A 21,257-nucleotide genomic window follows, 5' to 3' on the forward strand; every position below is an offset into this window, starting at 1 on the left:
CATAAAAAACTTCAGCTTACAGAGTTTTCCTAGGTACAAATCAGATGATCATTGTAAAATATGACTTTATAAGTAATAATGTTGACTCACTAGCTTAACAGTGGTTGGTTAGATAAATAGCTGTATTTGAAATTTTCATAGAGAAGTATAATTGTTCAAATTTTAGAACACAAAGGCAGTTCCAAGTAGGGGCCAATAAAAACACTTCCCGAGAAGCAATCTTGTTTTCATCATTGTAATCTGATGGCTTATTTACAATGTGATATTAAGTGAGAGATAAAAAAAAATTACTTTACTGTTTAAAGGAATGTCTTGACTTGGTTGGAAAAATCACCATATAATTAAAAAAATGAAACAATCAAGTTATTACAGCTCTTCCCCCTTCTTTCACATCCTTACTCTACTCACCTTGAAATGCCCTCTGGGCCCAATTTTTTGATAGTAAGAAGCAAGTAATAATCCCCAGGGTACCTGAGATACAATCTACTTTTCAAAAATTAGCTCATAATCCCTAAATACTGTGTGATGTAATTTTATTTCATCAGCGCTATCTGCAATTTAAAAATGTCAATTAAAGGGAACAGTCTGTAGAAAACTCCTGGTCTGGTTCTGCTGCTGTGTAGTTAGTACTCCTCCGTCTATATCCAAGGGTGTAAAAAGAAGACCATTGGTGAATGTTACTCGTTCCAGAGTCAGGGGAAAAAACCTAAGTGCTCTTTCTTCTATATCATTTACTATCTTTTCTAGGTGGAGAGACAGTGTTTTGTTTGGTTTTCTTCATACTGAGGTAAAATTCATGCAACATAAAATTAACCATTTTAAAGTGAACAAATTCCATGGCATTTCAGTGCACAATATTGTCCATCCAGTCCTAAGATTTTTTCATTACAACCAAAAGAAATCTGAAGCCAATTAAGCAGCTGCTCCCCATTCTTTCAACCCCCTGAAACCAGTGATCCCTGGTAACCACCAATGTAAGTTCTGTCTCTAAGGACTGACCCATTCTGGACAGACCATGCAAATGGAACCATGTATTATGTCACCTTTTATGTCTGGCTTCTTTCACTTACTGTAGTGTTTTTGACATTCATTCACACTGTTGTGTTTATCACTGCTTCATATCTTTTTGTGGCTGAATAATATTCCATTATATGTATATTCCACAATTTGTTTATCCACTGATAGATATGTGGGCTGTTTCTACCACCTGGCTATCGTGAATGCTGCTGCTAAGAATGTGTACAAGTCTTTGTTTAGTTCCTATTTTTAGTTCTTTTGGACAATTACTGGAGTAGAATTAATTGGTCACATGGCAATTCAATGTTTCACTTTTTGAGGAACCACCAAACTGCTTCTCATAGTGCTGAACCACTTTGCATTCCGACCAGCAACACGTGAAGGTTCTACTCTCTCCACATCCTTACCAGCCCTTGTCATTTTCCATTTGTGTGGGGTGTTTTTTCATTATAGCCATTCTAGTGGATGTGAAGTGGCACCTCACTGTGGTTTTGATTTGCATTTCCCTAAGGACTAATGATGTTAAGCATCTTTTCATATGCTTATTGGCCATTTATTGGCCTCTTTGGAGAAATGTCTGTTAAGGTCCTTTTCCCCTTTAATTGGGTTGCTTATCTTACTGCTGTCGAGTTGTAGAGTTATTTATATTCTGAATACTAGATCCTCATAAGATATATCATTGGCAAATACTTTCTTTGATTTGTAGGTTTTCTTTTCAGTTTCTTTATAACACTCTTGGATGCAGAAGTTTTAAATTCTGATAAAGTCCAATTTATCTTTTTTTTTTGTTCCTTTTTCTTGTACTCTTGAAGGTCATGAAGATTTACCTCTACGTTTTCTTTTAAGAGTTTTATAGCTTTTGCTCTTATATGCAAAATAGTAGTTTTTAAAGTGTGTGATTTCAAGGGGAAAGATGATTTGTTATGAAGGTGAGCATGACAAAGACATAGGACCTTTCTCTAATCTACTTATTTAAAATTACATTATTTGGTTGGGTTCATAAGTAGTCTGGCTAGAACATTCCTGCAACATAGATTATTGTAATGGATTGAGTATTTCTGGAATATTAGGGGTATGTCTTTCTGCATCTCTCTGCATTTGTCTCTTTGAAAGTGGTATCCCCAGGAAGACAGTAGCATTCTCCAAAGGTGAATAATATATATAATATATAATAATATATATATAATAATATAAGTGAACATAATGAAACACTGATGTGTACCACATTCAAATGTTTTGTACATGTTTCATGGTTTTCCCGGTTCAGCATCTACTCTATTCCTTTGAGGAACTGCCACTCTCTCCAACTCAACGTCCTAAACTTGGGATCTTCAGCTGCTCAAGAGTGAGCTCCCAGCCCAATCAGAGGTAATGAGACTCAGTTTCAGGACTTGTGCTGGGGCTTAGGAGGGAGTCTCATTTACTTTCCCCTTTGGACCTGGAGCTATAATTTCAGAAGGTTTGAGCTGCCTGATGGACAATTAAATAAAAATTCTATTAAAAAGAAAAATCATTCAAATGTATTAGATATGAATATTCTCTGAATTTTCTGTTAACAACTTTTATGAGGTAGTACAGTAATAGCTTATATATTAAACTCTTTAATACAGTAAGATACAGGGCATGAAAAAAGTATGAAAACAGAACAATATCTGGCACAAATATTTTAAAATGAAACAATGGAATTCTGATATGTTGTTAAATAAATATTCAGAAACATAGGTCAGCAAACTGTGTTCCAAGAAACTGTAGCCAAAAAGTCAAATCTACTTCCTGTAACTGCTGGATAATATCAAGAGAGTGGAGTCCTGAGGAAATTTTTCTCCTTTTTATAAATGTTGATTTGGTTCTGTTTTTCTAGAAAATAGTACCCTAACAGGATGAAGAATAGGGATTTACTTAAAAGTTATTCTGCAATTCTAATTTTAAAACCTGCGAGCGTGTAAACTGAGAATGGCTCAGGCAATACCAAAGACGTGAATTATACATGAACAATCTGGATACGCCACTCTTGGCTATTAGTTTCAATCACATTAATTTTCAAGTAAAACTTCACCTCACCTTTGTTTTCAATGAAATAATGATATTCTGACCATTTGATGTAATCCGTGCCAAATTTAAAAATTTCCCCAAGACCCTACGTTTAAATCAGCTATTTTGGGGCATAAATCTGTTTTTCTTTGATATATTTACTCTCATACACCCTGTTGTAATTAATAGCAGCTGAAACCACAAGGAAATAGAAACTGAGCAGGAACCTGCAGGGTCTTCCCAAGGACAAGTCCCAGTCCCCCAACCCCATCCTATGTCCCCTGCCTCTTGTTTGCAAAAACACTTTAGCCTCTGAGGACTTCCCTGAGTTCTAAAGAGCAAATTTAATCAGAGAACTGAGAAAATGCAGAAACAAAGGAAAACAGTTAAGCAAGGAAAAATAATAATAGTTTAACCATAAAACAAAGTCAAGGACCTTTAGTTCCTCCTCAAGGGCTATAGATAATACCCTAAGCCATACCCTTGAGTTGTTCTGCAGATACTAAAACCCCCACCAGGTGGAAGAAGTTAACTTACATGACAACCACCAGTATGTAGACCCCAGACCAGTTGGAACCAGAAGACTGATGACTGAGGTTCCTATTACCTCACCACCAACCAATCTCAGAGTTGTGCACAAGCCTATGACACTCCCCGTGACCCTATCCCTCACAATGACTCCCTTCCTTGAAAGCCATTACTGGGGAGTTGGAGTCTTTTGAGTATGAGCTGCCCGTTTTCCTTGCTTGGCCCTGCAATAAACACACAATGTAGTTTCCTTCACCACAACCCAGTGTCAGGAGATTGGCTTTGCCACGGATCCAAGTTTAGTAACAACCTGAGTGTGTACTGCAGACAATCATCAGAAAGTGACTTGGTGTTTCCCTGGCTAACACTCCTAAGAGTGCCGTAGCACTACGTACCCAGATCAAAGTTGTTGGAATTGAATAGGAATTCTGGTAAGTAAAAAAATTCTGGGATAAGTTCTTTTACGTCTGCCATGTTGTGCTTTGATGCTGAATACCAGGCCTCGCGCACACTGTGAAACATCCGGTCAGCCAGGTCGAAGTGGCCTCCCTGCGGGCGGAACGAGAAGGCACCTCTCTGTTAGAGAACTGCTCCCACCTCGGGGCATCCAAGCTCAAGGGCTTGAAAACCCCAACTAAGTATGTTTGGTGACAATTCAATTTCCCATCAACCTATGTCAAATACACAAAATTTTAAATAATCACAAAAAGAAATTAACTATTTTGGGGGGCACTGCTTACAAAGGTGCCCTTGCTTTGTATCCAGGTGAAATCCAAATACAGACTTAAAAAAGTCATTAAAAAAAAAAAAGATTAGTTTTTGGAGAAAGAGCAGGACTATAAGGAAACAGGAATTCTTTCATTGTTTGATGATGCTCTTCTAAAAAAAGTTTCTCCAGTAGCCATCTACAGCTGGAAATACTCCGGTTATACATGTGCTTGACTAATTTTATAAGTTAACATGTTATTCAAGTTCTCATACCAATGAGAATTAAGTGGAGAACCAGGAAGGTGATCAAGAAAATCACAGACTGACAAAACGAATTCAAATAGAAAAGGGCTTTCTTTTGTTTATAGAGCCTCACAGATACATCCTCCCCTCTTCCTCAAACTCCCTGTGCTGTGTCTGAGTGAACACAGCGTATCTGTCTTCAGGATAAAGTTCACTGTGTGAAAAGTGCTGACGTCCACCAAGGCCTGCCACAATTTGACCCGTTACCTCTCTTGACCTCATCCCCTCTCACTTTCCCCTGCGGTTACTCTGCTCCAGACATACTGGCTTCCTCGCTGTTTCCCAAACATCTCCGGCACATGCCTGACTGAGGGCCCCCACTGGGCTGTTCTCTCTGCCTGGAACACACTTTTTCCAGATGTCCGTAGGAGTAACTCCCTCACCTCCTTCAAGTTTCTGTTCACATGTTACCTTTCAAGGAGACCTACTCTGACTACTCTATCTAAAACTGCATTGGGGGGAGGGTACAGCTCAAGTGCTAGAGCACATGCTTAGCATGCACGAGGTCCTGGGTTCAAATCCCAGTGCCTCCTCTAAAAATAAGTAAACCTAATTACCACCCCCCAATTTAAACACACAAACAAATAAAGAAACAAACAAATCTAATTACCTCCCCCCACCAAAAATTAACAAGTTCATAAGTTTATAATATACAGCACAGGGAACTATATTCAGTATCTCATGTATTCAATATCTTGAAAAAGAATATGAAAATGAATATATGTATGTTCATATATGACTGAAATACTATGTTGTACACCAGAAATGGACACACTGTAAACTGACTATACTTCAATAAAAATATACATACAGAAAAAAACCCCCCAAAACAAAAAACTGCATAATGTCCTCCTCCACCCCCCCATCCCCATACATCCCATCCTCTTCCCCTTATCTGTGTTTGTCACATTCTAAAATACTTTGCAATATACTTAGAATGTTTGTCTCTCTCAACTAAAATATGTAAATTCCACAAAGCAGGGCTTTTGTCTTTATTCACTGATGTCCTTCAAGCACCTAGAACGGTACATGGCACTCAGTAGGTACTCAATAAATATCTGCTGAATAAATGAAAGAGAAAGTGGAGAAAAGCAATAAAGACAGCAACTGAGCTGGACTGTATTTATCTTTTTAAAGTGTTTGTTGAATTCAACCAGTTACAGCTGAATTCCATCTACCTCCTGGCCTGAAAACACGTACTGTCTACTTATTTGATTGAAAAGACCCTGGCACTTGTTTATGTAAACAAATTCTAGTTTATTTATTAATTTTGGATGAGTGAAATTCCAGTTTAACTATGTGTGACTACTTTTATGACTAGAACTTCATGAGGCTTCTTATCAGGCAAGATAACAACATTTAAAATAAAAGCAACAGTTTTAATAGAAGGCTTGAATAAAATGCAGAACCTCTAAACTTTTACCTGTAGCCTTAGGAATATCTGCGTGAAGGGCTCCATCCTTACTAGGTATGAAGCCACAATCATTGCAGATGAATAGTGGGTCCCATAGTGGTAGGCTGGAGTTTCTCCTGGACAAAAAATAAAGTATAATTGAAAATGAAAGGGTAAACATGAAAAATAAAATTGGTATTCATTAACAGACTTGAAAACGCTACTACTGTATGTGACAACTGTGACACCAAGTGCAAGTTAGTGTCAGCATTTGCAGCATAAAAATTTTATCCTGACACTGCAACCCCACACATATATTTGGCGGTTATCCAATTTAGTGTAATTCTGTGCCTTTCTCTCAAACTGAGCACATCTAGCAATTTATGTTTTGAGGCCTACTGGAATAGATAACCCTTAGTAGCAAACAATCTTCGACTAAGGCAGGATATTTACATATAGCAACTTGTCATTAGGTTCTGGTTTTGCATTGCTAAATATTTCTCTAAATCTATTAATGTCATGCAATTTTTGACATACTTTCCTTGGCAAGGAAAAATAAAGATTCCACACACTTAGTTTTTTTCTCCTTTGTTTGTTTTGCCTGTTTGAAGGGGACACATGATAAACATTAAACACAATAAATCCTAAGTAGGAAACTAGTATTTTAGAAGGTAGTCAATTATTATTTTTTAATGCAAAAGGGTTATAAAAAGTGTCTCAATAAAACTGAGAGTCAGTAAAGGGAAGTGTGGTTCCCAGCTTAAAAACGATTAGAGATACAATGATGGGAAATTTCTGCCCTACACCGAGCACACACACATAGTTTTCTGTCAATACCTGACAAGATACCTTAAAAATGCCTTCTAAGCATGGCCATCAGTTGGCAAGCAAAACCTGATTTTTCTACTCTGACAGTTGTGTATATGCGTGCATATGTAACATATACCGATGATAGATAAGCAATTCAGGCAAAGACACAAGGGCGTCAGACCACTGATAATAGCTTACTTTAGAAACGTGTACAAAATCCCATGACAAGAAAATTACTCACCATTAGGATCTTCCCAGTCTTTGTATCGCTTCTTATACTGAGCTAATCGTTCATCTGTCTGTGCTCCCATCGGCTTAGCCAGGTTTCTAAATGTCTTGGGATTAGTAAGATCTACCTCCTAAAATGCAAAGAGAAACCCAACTCCGAATTACTATGCACCCACTATTCTCACCAACGTAGACACAATGGCGATAGCAGACAGTGACGGTTAATAAGTGTGCTAGTACCTACAGTGTTGCACCAGCAGAACTGGACTCCAAGGCAATGCCACGCACCTACTGGTTATCTATACTGTGCAGACAGGCACATGGCAGTTTGTTAACTGGTTCAGTTTGAAGACAACTGTTTTGGAAATTAAGTATTCACAGAGGAAGGCCCTCAGGATCTAGGTTTGAAAACGAGGAGTAAGAGGGAAAGCCCTTCCCAGTTTCGGCAAGGGCACAGCAGGAGACTGGGCATGAAAGCTCCAATTCATCTTTATCCTCCATCACCCACATAATTGGAGATCAAATCTTTCTGCCCTGTCCCCCTCTTCCCCTGTTTCACTTCAACTTCACCTCTGAGCATCTTCTTCTTAGAGGTGAACAGGAAGTAAAATAAACTAGAGCACTTGTAATTTGCAGAGAAATTCATTTGCCTCCAATCATACCAGATCAAGTGACTTCCAAATGAAATGGATTCTTTCAGTCTACCAGAGATTATTTTAAAAGCTCATCTCTAGTTGACCTAATTCATATATTTAAAAGTAAACCAAAATTTACCTCCTGAGGGTTTTAAAAGGAGAAATTTGAAGTATGTACCCATGGGATACCTAATTTGTGTCCTTTTCCTAGGGCATCACAACCCACCAATTTTGCCAACTTGTATTTTTAAAGTCTTGGAGAGGAGAAACTGATCCACATTTATCAATATAAGTCAAGTTAGTATTTTTCCTCTGAAAATCTGCATGCAAAACAACTCATTTATACTTTTTTCAGTTATTTCAATAAAGATTAAAGTGTATCCTAAGTACTGGGCAGTGCTCTAGAGGGTGGGACTTAAGAGCTATGTAAGACAGTCTTTGTGTTCTAGGACCTCACGGCTGAGTAAGGTCAGACAAAATCATGACTACGGCATGCTGTAAAAGAAAGCAGCATGATACAGCTACCAGGAGGCACAGGAACAGAGGGAGAAGGAAGAGGAGAGAAGGGCCAGAAGGCTCCCTGGAAGTGAAACTGAGTGTGTCCTGCAGGATGAAATAAAGCTACCCAGAGGGACACGCCAGTTGGGGAGAAGATGAGCACAGGCCTGGGGAGAAGTCCAGGCAGGGAGGGCAGCAAGTGCAGAGCTGATGAGAGAGAGACAGAGAAAGAGAGGGGGAGAGAGAGAGAGAACAGGGTAGCCCAGAACAGCAGTCCTGGGAGTACAGGAGGGCTACATATGCAGGAGCTACTTTGTATAGGGTGTTACACTGAGGTTTTAAAATTTTCTCCAAACTGTGATGATGATTCATGGAATAATTTTAAACAGAAGGATGACTTAGATTTGTTTCTGAAGCTGGCTGCAGTGCAGAGGACGGTGACATCCTCCAGTGGATACAAATTTATCAGCACTTGAGGAAATCAGATGGATATCATGAATATCCAAGAAGCTGGTCAAGTATCCAAACTTTGTACAAGTCTAACCCAAAACTCTTCTCATCTTCTTGGAGTAAGTCCTGTTGAGAACTCTAAACTATAAAGCAAATCAAATATCTGAGCTAGTGCAGTATCTTTTAATTACTTTGAAAATGTGTCCCACTTACACAGAATGATTTGAGATTTACCTCTGAGTCGTAATCTGCAAGGATCCAGGGGAAGACAGGATACTGCATGAGGTCATTATATGATCTGCCAGCCAAAGTGTTCAAGTGCATTAAATACTGAAAGTTGCTGATTTCACCTCTCTTGGGAAAGATAAATAGAGATTTATTTTAAAGCAATCAATTATTTCGACTATGTTCACTTTTCAAAAATTTATAGGCAAAATGAGGTAAAGGACAGTTTCTTACAGATTTCAAAACAACAAAACATTTTTTTCCCTAAAAAGAACAAAAGTGAAACATTTTTTCTATGGTATATATTTGTAATTTATTAAAGTGCTTTTAACTGTGTGACTTATACCTTCTAACTACAAATTACGAAGGAAGTTTTGCATTTTCATTAAGCTTACCTCCCATCTCTGAGTCACAGACTTCTCTCCAACCAGAGTGCTAAGCAACCCAGATCTACAAATGATAAATTACATAAATTGCAAGCAATATAATTTTAAATCTGAGTAATTACAAAGTTACAAATTTTAAGTCAACTGGTCCAAGAATTTTTCAAACTATGAAGTACAATCTATTAGTGGGTCATGAAATCAGTTTAGTGGGTTGTGATCAGCATTTTGAAATATGAAATAACAGAATCGAATAGAAGAAAATAGAGAACATCAGAAGGCATTACATATACTAAGAAAAAGAATTTTCTGTGAATTTTATTTTACTATTTATAACTAAGTTTGTGTGTCTTGGGATGCAGTGTAGTGTATATTTTTTCTTACTGTGGGTCATGGCAAATGAGTCCAAAAAACATTGATGCAGTTCAACTGCCTACCTTTTACAACAATCCCTATATAAACTGATGTAAAGACATTGAATTGGAATAACTGATACAGCATTCAATATTTTGTACATAGCAGGTGCATAGTACATCTAAACGAGATGTTGAAAAAGCGATTCAAAATAGGAATATTTTATGACAGGAAAGTTATTGCTGTTCAGAAAATTATGGACTTTTTCCTATAGCAGACTTTCCTAGAATGCTATAAAACCCTTGGGGTTTAACAGCTTTATAATACTGATAATTAGTAATTTGAATATTATGAATTGACCACTGAACCAGCAGGAAAGCACTTAATTATATATTTTATTGTCTGAAAGGAAATTAAGAGATCTGTAAACCTTAGTTCATAAACATGTCTAGCTCAATAGTATAGATACCACTTTTCACTTCTAGATAAATTCTTCCCTTCAGGCAAATTGAATGTATAGGATACCCTCCCTGAAAAAAGAGCTATGATCATTTCTTAACTTTATAAGAAAGGGAACAATTGAAAAGAAGATTTAAGTTGGAAATGAATTTCTGCTCCTTGCCTTTGAGCTTTGAGAAGTTCTTTAAGAACTGCCAGTTCAGCACAGAAAGTAGTAAGAACAATGAAACAGCAAGCTGAAGATTATTCAGGCAGGCAAAGGACCAGCAACTTGCTTACAAGTAGAAAAAGGCTCAATATGCTTTAAGGGAGACTTTCACTTCCTGTATTTATCTTAACAGCAGCACAAGTGATTAGGAACAGAACACATGTCTGAGGTTAACGAAAGCATATATGCAGCATTTGTATTTGTTAAACCTCAGCTAAAGAAAAATACAAGCAACAACTAAAACAGAAATACACAAATATATTTAGAGGCATACAGGCTGGAATCAAATTTTATTGACAAATCACAGGCTCCCCAGTGAAGTTTTCAGGTCATTTTCTTGCATGCTGTAACAATTAATCTGTAGCCCCAAAGCTCTGCTTCTTTCCCAGTGGATTATAAAGGGCTACCAGTTCTGACTGACTGTGAATGAAGCTGGGTATATGGATTCTTGAAATGGCTATATCACCCAAAAGGATTTCCTAAGAGTAAAAGCAGCTGAAAAGAGCACAAAGGAACGACTGATAGAACACACAAAAACAGAAGTTTAAATTTAAATGTCAAAAAAAAGATTTAAGAGAAAAACTTGGAAATTTGCAACAAATACGACAAGCAAAGGAGTAATACACTATTATAGAAAAATCCCACACACACTGATGACAGGAAGTCAGAGAAGATGATAACTAGACTCAGTGAGGTCCTTATTTCACAATATATACAAATACTGACTCATTATATTGTACACCTGAAACTAATATAATGTCAATTTTATCTCAAAAAAAAAAATCAAATTCCCAACACAACCAACAATAAAGAACTCAGTGGAAAGAAATGGGCAAAAGTTATACATAATTTGTAAATGATAATTTTAAATGGCTAACAAATAAGTACAGGGCTCAAAATTATTAATATGAAAATAATGCACATTTAAAAACAAAGTGTTTTCTAAAATCAGTAAAAATTAAAAAGTAAATATAAAAAGCTGATAAGCATCTACTGAGATAAGCAAACTTATCCACTAACGGTGGAATACAGACGTGTATAATTTTTAAAGAAATCTAGTTGGCTTTGTGTATTAAGAGCCTTAAAATTCATACCACTTTACTAAGGGGACTTTATCCTAAAAAAAGTAATGAAGTATTACATTCACATTATTATAAAAAAGAAACCTGATAAAGATGAACTATCCAAAAAGAGAGTGCTTCATATATCTATGAAAGCACAGTTTCTAAAGAATTTTTAAAGGCAGGAGCAATATTTACATGTAACACTGAACAGAGCAGAATAAAAATCTGTATTTACAGTATGGACTCAATTGTGCACACAGGAATATATGCATGCTTAAAAGATCAGAAGGGAATTGATTGAAATGTGAGCACTGATTTGACATGAATGATCATGCACACATTTTCTTTTTCCTTTTTAGTTTTCGGTATTTAAAAATTTTTCTGCAAACCACCAGGGTTTGTGGTGATGCGAGGGGAACACTCATTAAATATGTTAAATAATACTGTCCAGATATAAAGGATCCTAATTTCACTATTAAACTGTAATGTGCAAGAAGCAAACAACTTACCCCTGCTCCACGCTTGTGTTTGGTCGTTGCCCAGACACTGACTCTGAACTGTCAGTTAGAGATGGCACTACAGCCAAAAATCTGGAAGAGTTAAAAATAGGATAAAATTGGAAATGACGTTTCAGCCAGGATCTTATGGGAGTTTAAGAAAGGATTCATTTAGACCTTAATTGCTGCATTTACCCCTCCACTACTCAGTAAACGGCAGGCAAAGGGAATACACAATAATTAGAACATCCTGTTACCAAAAAAAGGGTAAGATGATGGCTTCCAAACCCAAACAGAAAGGTACACAGGAAAGGCTGTCATTGTGGATTTTTACATACACTGCCCCAGCACCGGAAGAAAAAGTCTTGCCACACTGATTCACGGGAAATGAGTCAACTTAACGATGTCTTAAAGAGTCATTAACAGCTAAATATTCACATGACAGCAAGTAGTGCTAACAGCGAAACAAACGATAGAACTGAGACATCACTAACAAAGGAAAATACATACATGATAAGAACCTTTAAGTGACACTGTTGTTATTTTCAGAGCTGCTCACAAGGTCAACACAAATTTCTTAAAGGCAAAAAAGAATTGTGGGAAAATTCTTGAAATGAGTATGGACCTTGAACTTGGCATATACGCAGAAAATTCTCAGAGAAAAACAAACTCATCTCCTTGTAATCACTTCTACTTAGGAAGAGCAGATACTTCATTAACAGTGAACATGATCTCACCTTTAGAAATACACAAGATAACTAAAGTTTCAGTCATTTCCTTAGCTCTTCCCAACCAGCATCCACAGGCACTTAATTTGAAGAACCGCCCTCATTCTCCTGCTCACAGGTAGTATTGCAGAGATAAGCAATGTTGCTTGATATTAGTCATTCCTCACGGAAGTAAGTGAAGTATAAAACTTCCCTACTAGAGGGAGTGCCAGGGTCCACACCACTCAAGAATAAGTGGGCTTTCCTATCATGTTATGATTAGTTCATTTTCACACATCCAACGTTTTCAAGCACCCTGGGTGCGCATATACTATTTTTCTTTTACAAGGTAAAATTTAAACGCAGTTTACCACAAATGAAATGTGATTACATTACATCAGCTGTTTTACTTGGCGATGCTACTTTTTTCAAGGATGAGGGTCAGAGGAGTCTTGATGAATACAAGTTCTAAGGAAACTCAGGCTCTGCACTCAATAGCAAGGTATGGCACTGTCTTCTTTTGGAAAATATGGAAGAAGCCTATTCTGAACCTGAAGTGTTATTTTTTAAGCTACAGTTTCATCATCCTTTTACACTTAGCGACATGGGGCTTAACGATGAAAGTGGCTTTTGATGTTATCTACTCTTAAGTTACCAGAAGGAAAAATGGTATTTCAAAATAGAAAAGCATAAATAGAAGTCTTATGTTTCAAGGGGCTGGCAAAAATGAAACAAACATTTTCTTTGAAGAAGTTAATTCACACATTTAATAGATTTTTAAAAACTGGCTGAACTGATAATACTTTACCTCCCATTTCTTTCCATGATAGCATTGTAAGTATTTCTAATAAATAATACCTTTGATAGACTTTGTTTCTAATTCCTTTCTGAAAAGCAAGGAGGTAATTCCGTCCATCTCCAGAGAAGACTTCCACAGCAATAGGCTGAAATGATCAGAGAGAAAAACGTTAAGAAAAAACACACATAAGGTTACACATTAACTTTTCCAGTATGAATTTCCACGATGCTGAAGAAACCAACTTGTTGACTGAAGAACATTTTTTTTTTAGAGTTATAACTTCCCAGCAGATTAAATTACAAAATAAACAGAGCCCATTTGCTTCCAAATTGTTTAACAGAATAATGGTAAAACAGAGTAATTATAAAATTATAATTTTATAAATTTACAGTGAGAATGTAATTTTATATTACAAGAAAATTATAAATTTGATAGCTATAGGGAAAGATAGATAACAAAGGTATCACTCAAGGTTTTAAAGTTGGGTTTAAAAAAAAAGAGCTATTACACAGTTATATACCCATGTGACATGAGTTTGTCTATCATATAACCAAATATAAGGAATACTCTGAGGAATTATGTGGATCCTGGCAAGTATCGATTTAAAAATAATACATCCTCTGAATAAAGGAACATGACAAAACATTTGTTACTACTAAAACCAACGCACCTGCAGGAGATACCGCCTTTTATGCACTTCCTTGATATCTTCATATGCAAAAATGCTGCATGTCCTTTTGAGCTGACTGGGGCCTTGCCTGGCTCCTCTAGGGATAATTGGCTCATGCATACTACAGGCAGCCGAGAGAAAGGAGATAACAAAAACACAGCAATAGATAAACTCACTGTCCAAAAAGGGCTGTGTTATTTTCAACATGTGAAGAGGAGCAGGGAACAATATATTAGAGTATTTAGTTAAAAAAAAAACTTTAAGAGAATAATTTGTTAGCTACTCAGCATACAAGAAACCCCCTCTGATGAACAGAACGTAAAAAAAGAATCCTACTCGCCCTATCTATCTGGTATGGCCGGCACAGTACCCAGGCCTGTGCACTGTAAGGGGTCCAAGAAAATGCTTTCATTTCTTTTCAAATCAGAAGAAACAACTGAACTTTGAGGTAGAAGAAAATGTTTTAATATATAATACAAATATATTCATCTTTAAATCAACACAGCCATAAAATAGAATTTTAAATATTTTAAAATGGAGAACAAGGGGCATAAAAGTCATAAAGTGGCTGTGATTGCTGCAGAAAGTAATTGTTTGAATATCTCCTAGGAGTGAACTACAGAGACCATGTCCACACTCCAAGTACATGTTAGGTGTTCAAAATGTTAAAGGCATAGAAGAGCATGCTGATTTTCTAAGCTTTAGGCTTTTTAGCTTTCTTCTAGCTTGGTCTGTCTCTGGTTTCCATTACCCACTAACACATCCACCACAGAACTTCAGGAGAAAAGAAAGATGGATAAACTCAGTCAGATCATTCTTGTCTCTGCTTCCAGGGTACTCAGAGGACATGGCCACACTTACATTTGTTAAGAGTATTGTACAGCTGCCTGAATTTTCTCTACAATGTGTTTGTATTGAAATTTAAAAAAAAAAAAAGAACAATTTGCAAATTTACAATAATTTTATAAATATATAGATTATAATACAAGGAAGATGGTGTATAACACTATTAATGCATAGCAATAAATTATGTTTAGTTTTCATTTTGATAGATAAGGCAAATATGTCCCTTATAAGCTTGAAATAACAATTACTCTTGTGAATATTTAATGATGGATACACATAAACTGAGAGATAACATTACTTAAAACACAACTTTTGCATTAAAAAACCTATGTAAGTATATTGTTTTCTAAAGATAGTTGTACTTTGTCTCTCTTCACTCGTTTACTTACTTTGGAGGTAAGGTTTCAATATCTCTTATTTCCCTGGTTGCCGTCATTGTAAATCCATCAATCACATAAAAATGCTCTTTACCAAAAAGCAGCAGCCCCTCACTAGTATCTAGGCCCTGGACTCGAGCACAGCGGTACATGTGTTGGATCTGTAAAGAAACCCATAAACACTCTTTAATATGGTTTTTAAAAAACCAGGTAATTTCTTTTTTGATATAAATGAAGCAAAATGTTTTTAGACATGGATTTATAGGCAAACAAGATTTTACCAAGACGTCACTCTGTGATGGCATCCCCTGAGCTACTCACGTTCACCTGAGTTTGAGCATATTAAAACGAATAGCTAATATTGCAGTCTGATTTGCAGCTGACGTCAGCAAAAGGAAACAGCCATTTACTCAGATCCATCTACCCGATCCATTTCTCCACATATTCACTGAGGACTCAGTCTGTGCCGGGCACACATGTTCTAGTTTCTACAGTCAATCAGCACGTCAGGAAGGAGACCGACACAGGAAGCTTTGTGCAAAGCGAACTGAGGCATTAGGATCATGCCCTTGGAGAGGCAAGATGACACAGAGTGAAAACGGTCTGTGAAGCCTGGTAATCCTGAGTGATTCCCAGGTCTGCCGCTCAACTACAGATCTGGTCAAATTTCTTAATGTCTCTGGGCCTCTGTGTCTTCATGTAAATTTCAAATACAGTTCACTGACTTGTCGTGAGAATTAGTGAGATAACGTACATGATCATGTGAGGAATCGCTGGCTGTCTTCTCTTCCACACAGCTCCCTTTGCTCTTTTTCCAGAACACCCCCTGGAACTGGACCTGGGGAATGCCTCCCTACTCACTCCCCACTGGACCCTGCCTGCCTGGCAGACTGCTGTGCCACTGTAAAAAGCCAAACTTGGCAGAACTTGTATTTTCCTCAAAGAAGGAAGGAGTTGCTAAATCTCTCAATGTAAGTATTGTTTTCTTCCTGACAGGCAGGATCTGGTTCTTAGTAAAAATTCTTTCTTGCTTATACTCAGTTCAACATGAGTCAAGGAAAAGAAATCAGCAACTAAATCAAAGTCAAACAAATGTTAAATAAATGTCAGCCTAATACACTTCCTGCACTATTCAAACTTAAAGCAATTAGAGCAAAAACTACTCATGAGGTTAAAAGTTTAAAAATGACAGCAATAGAAAATACATTTTCTAAAATATGCAAATTAAAGTTAATTTTTATCAGCACATTTGAAACGTAGAATGTTATAGGAAAAACACTGACGTACTTTAGAAATAACTCTATTGCAGTATACTATATATACAGAAAAATGTTTATTTTTCATTTCATTAAGTGCATAGCTTGATGAATTTTCAGATGCTTAAAATATGATGCAACCAGCAACCAGATCAAAAAATAGAATACTCCCCAGACCCCAGAAGCCGCTCTGAGCTTCCTTCAGATCTAATGTACTTTTACAGTTATGTCATTTTTCTTTTCATGTTTTCATTCACGATTATTCAGGCCATAAATCTGAACAGAATTTAAAAAAGTAAACCCTAATTTATAGTTACTATTTCTTAGTGGGTAAGATTTCAAGGGTTATACTAAGATCTAATGTAACAGGCAAAAACAACCTTTGAAAAGGTGATACTTTCTACATTCAATTCATTCATTCCTTTGTTCATTTATTCAACCTTTATTTTATTTATTCAACCAATCACTCCTTCATTCAAAGGTTTACTGGGTATCTATCAGGTGCCTGAAACTGCGTAAGGCACATTTTATCAATGATAACATGAGTGATATATACGAGGCTTTATAAAAGCACAGAGGAGGGTGTCTAACTAAGCCTAAGCTGGCAAGGCAGCAAAGGAAATCTCCTTATGTGTGAGTATTGAAGACATCCAGAGAAATGAGGCTGTATCAAATGGGAGTTACTAGGCTAGAGGTTACAAAGTCATGGACAGAGGGGCACTCAGGCAGAGAGCACAATGACTAGAGTGCAGAGTAAAGAACTAACGTCATGGGTGTAGTGAACTTCAGAGCAAAAAGTGCCACAGAGGGTTCAGGCTACAAGGAGGAGCCAGCAAAGGGAGCCTAGAGGCGCCGGCAGGGTGTAGGAGGTTGAGAGAGAAACAGGAAGGCAAAGTAGTCTCCTGTGAGCGAAGGAAGGCAGGCATTAAACACAAGGCTGGGGGTGATGACACGGGCTGGTGAAGCTGCTCGTGTGGTGGCTGGAACTACGGAGGCGGAGGAAGCAATACAAGGCTACGTTACTGAACGGGCTGCGTGCATGGGTGTGAAACAGAGAATTAGGGTGAGAGTGGCAGACTCAAACAGCAGAGGGAGACAGTGAGCGAGGTGTCAGCTACTAACACTGCATCCGGTACACATCATGCTGTTCAGGGAGGTCAGGGAGGTCAGAGAATCCTGAGGGTGAGAGAAGCAGAGGACTGAACCCAAAAGGGTGCTGACTACTGACTTCATCACGAAGGCTAAAATACTCATTTATCACTGGCCACCAGAGAGATACCCATCAACTACTGTTGTAAAATGGACTCAAATCCCTTAATACAATGCCTCCTTCTCAGAAGCACAGCACCTTTTCTCCCTCCTCTAGGAGGCGCAGCAGAGTGGCATTGTCCGTCTTCTCCTCTTCGTCTATAGAGCTGCCCTCGGCAATCTGGTCTTGCAGCTGCTCCTGCGTCTCCTCATCTCCTCCGTCAGGTGCAGATCGAGACCGTTTCAGAGGAGGCTTGACCAGTCCTGCAGGATAAGAATTAAGAGGGTCATGTGGTGGTCTTGCAGGGGCCACTCTAGGGGAGCGGCTTAGTCTCAAGCAGTGCCTCCTGCACACTCCCCACCTGAGGCGATGCCGGAAGGCAGGGGGAGGCAGCGTGGCTCAGTGGTCAACGGCGCAGCCTCTGGAGCTGAGAACACTGTCTGCCCCACTCTGAGCCTTCGTTTGTCATCTGTAAAACCGGGACAAGAGTACTATCTATCCTGGACACCTGGAGGACTGTTGAAGGACTAAAACAGGTAATTCACACAAAGTGCTTTGTATTATGCTTAGTAAATGCTAAATTCTCAGTAAGAGTCAGATGATGATAAATAGAGAGCTTAGCATAACTGATGGTAAGAGTATGGTGCTAATCGACAGGTGTCACTGAGGGGATACCGGCAAGAGATAATCAATCATTATCAGAAACAAAGACACAAGTTATAAACACGATTATATGAGATCCCACCTACCTGGAGGGCCCATGAGGACTATTTCAAGACTCATGTTACAAGTGGCAGTATGGTCACTCATATGTGAATGAATTTGATTAAATCATCAGGTCATAAAGAATAAGAACATAATTCTTTTTAGTACAGGGCCAGATAATTTGCCAAATAAGTTAACATTTTACTGCCTACATTTCAGTAATTTTATTAATAACCACATGAGGTAAAATTAAAATCGGCTAATGAGAGCAACCACTGATACCCTAAAGTATGGGAAGTACTCAAAATGAACTCTGAATCTCACATTTATTTTCCTATTCTTTAGTTGTACAAAAAAAAGTACTGTTACGTCTACCAGTGATAGTTGCTCTAAGAAGTTTGGAAAAACATAAGTTAGCCTGATAGAATCCTATCCTCTGAACACGAGTTATCAGAGGTTCTGCTTTGCCTTGGGAAGAACCTTATTTTCACATATGAAAGAATATAATAAATAAGTAAGAAAGATCAAGTCCTGCTGAGAACATTCACAAGGGGGAAAAGCTTGCAGCTGCTTTGTTTTCAATTTGATGAATCAAGACCTCCAACTCTATGTCTAGCACAATATCTTACATATTATAGCAGTGACACCAATATTTGTGGCTTTAGCTCAATTGGAGATTAGGAAAATGAGGCCAAGAGAAATTAAATGCCAATGACCCAAACATAAACTCTGTGAATTATATACCCTGGCTTACGGCCAGTAAATACAGATTTGGACCCATCTCAGTAACTTTGTGAGTGCAGTGTTGAGAAACGAGAAGGTTGAAAACCCTGTTCAACAACTAAAAGTCTCTTCAATCCCCAGTACCTCCTCCAAATAAATAAATAAATAAATAAATAAATAAATAAATAAAACCCAATTACCTCCCCCTCATAAAAAAAAAAGAGAGAAAAAATCAAGGGGGGAGGGTAGGGTATAGCTCAAGTGGTAGAGTGCATGCTTAGCATGCATGAGATCCTGGGTTCAATCCCCAGTATCTCCTGTAAGAATAAGTAAATAAATAAACCTAATTATCTCCCCCACCCCCAAAACCCCCAAAACAAACAAAAAAACAACTAAAAGTCTCAGGGGTTCAATGAAAATGTTAGATCGATTATGAAATGTTTAGTAATTCATAGTCATCATGAGACAGAATAGGTATAATGTAAGCATCTGCTTCTGAGATGCTTACAATTTAGGAAAACATAAAGCAGTGAAAGACCACTGAAACTGCTGTCCGAGATAGGAGCAAAGTGCTGTTGGAACAGAGTGCTATTGCTGCAAAAGGATCAGAGGAGGACAATTTGACCAGTGTCTTCGAGACCGGGTAGGGCTTGTTAAGGCCCAGATCACGGAGAAGCTGCAGGAAGGGGCTGTTTCAACTTTATAAATATTTATTCAGTTATGAGGTCCTTAACTTAAAATATCAGGTGCCACTGCCAGATTCAATAAATATAATTATCAAGCCAATGGGCACTTACATTCATCTGTAGGCAATAAAGAGGGGATAGTCTCTTAAGTTCTGAGATAGAAATCAATCTTGAAGAAGGGTGAGGTGGTAAGATATGCACGGATACTTTTAAAGTTGGCCGCACTGTTCACAGTTGCTAATTATTTTCATATAAATTCAAGTAGAAGGAATGCTCCCAAATGGTTTTTAATTAGAATCAAAGAGGAAGGCTGACCTTTGACTTTAGCGATAGTGTCTTCACCATGCTCTGGTTCTTGCTGAGCGGCTTCACCTTCAGAACTCTCTACGATGGCATCTTGGACAATGGCTGGGTTCCCAGAGGCCAGTCGCATGTAGTACTCCTTACTGTCATAACTTACGGCTCTTCTGTATCGAGCAGGTTTCTAAGAAACAACAAAAGGAAAGGACTCAGAAGACTTATCTTCAAGAATTAATAGACGGTATTTATACAGAGTAAATCCAAAGAAACTTTGGGGTTAAGCTTCTCTATTTTTAAATTGCATTGATTTTGAAAAGACAAATACAAAACAACAATATTAGCAGTTTTGCTCTTCTCGAAAAAAGAAAGATATCATCTCTAGTCAGATGTTTTCTTGTTAGTACGGTACGGCCTCACCGGTGCATCAGTACAGCAGGGAGAATGCCCAGCGCTGAGAGCATCAAGTTGCAAGGGGGTGTCTAGTCCGTGAGGAGTCTGGAAATTTGCTTCCACTCCAAGTAAAATAAAAAAGGTTAGGCCATCCATTCAGTTGGAATCACCCATGAGAGTGTTTACTTCAGATACCTGGAGGTAAAGACCCGGAGCTGCCCTGTTCCTTCCCATATTCCCATGTCTCACTGGAACTCTGGAAATGGCTGAAACCCTCAGAGTCCTGACCCCATGTGGCATCAACCAGCTTCAGGCCAGATGACACTGTCTAGTTGGTCTACCACTCTGAGCTGGTATCTCTAATTTGCTAAAACACCCCTGTTGTCTGTGGTGTAAAAGAATATGATCTATAAACTAACTAAATGAGTATATCAAAAGCACATTTAAATCCATTCTGAAGAAAGTAATACCCAGAAACTTTAGAAGAACTTTTTGACGTATGATACAAGAGCACGTCCCTTTCAGAATAATTAATATTTATCCTAAAAACATGTTCTCCAACTGATGCAAATGTTTTTTTTCCTTAAAACCATAGACAATGAAAAAGGTTTAAAATTTCCTACAAAAACTTAAAATCATATGGAGAAGTTTATATGTATACAGGTTCCCTGTTCAGAATTAGACTCAGACTTTGAATTAACAATTAAGAAAAAGATGGAGTTTGAAACATGCTTTAAACCCTTCCCTTTCTAAACATT

The 21,257-nt window shown here is 37.7% G+C and overlaps 1 protein-coding gene across 7 annotated transcripts in view; it reads right to left on the reverse strand.

Annotated features, from left to right (window-relative positions):
* Window positions 1–21,257, reverse strand: part of WDFY3 (WD repeat and FYVE domain containing 3) — a 242,829-nt gene that overhangs the window by 23,581 nt on the left and 197,991 nt on the right. For all 7 annotated transcript variants that reach the window (XM_074346631.1, XM_074346601.1, XM_074346645.1 and 4 more), the window contains 11 exons: window positions 20,125–20,293; window positions 17,795–17,958; window positions 15,203–15,351; window positions 13,968–14,088; window positions 13,357–13,442; window positions 11,804–11,884; window positions 9,222–9,276; window positions 8,836–8,955; window positions 7,032–7,149; window positions 6,011–6,117; window positions 3,972–4,125 (listed from right to left, as the gene is read on the reverse strand). In XM_074346631.1, the coding sequence (XP_074202732.1) occupies window positions 3,972–4,125; window positions 6,011–6,117; window positions 7,032–7,149; window positions 8,836–8,955; window positions 9,222–9,276; window positions 11,804–11,884; window positions 13,357–13,442; window positions 13,968–14,088; window positions 15,203–15,351; window positions 17,795–17,958; window positions 20,125–20,293 (1,324 nt within the window). The remainder of the gene's footprint in view (window positions 1–3,971; window positions 4,126–6,010; window positions 6,118–7,031; window positions 7,150–8,835; window positions 8,956–9,221; window positions 9,277–11,803; window positions 11,885–13,356; window positions 13,443–13,967; window positions 14,089–15,202; window positions 15,352–17,794; window positions 17,959–20,124; window positions 20,294–21,257) is intronic.

This window comes from Camelus bactrianus, chromosome 2, assembly GCF_048773025.1.
Source record: "Camelus bactrianus isolate YW-2024 breed Bactrian camel chromosome 2, ASM4877302v1, whole genome shotgun sequence".
Lineage (NCBI taxonomy): Eukaryota > Metazoa > Chordata > Mammalia > Artiodactyla > Camelidae > Camelus > Camelus bactrianus.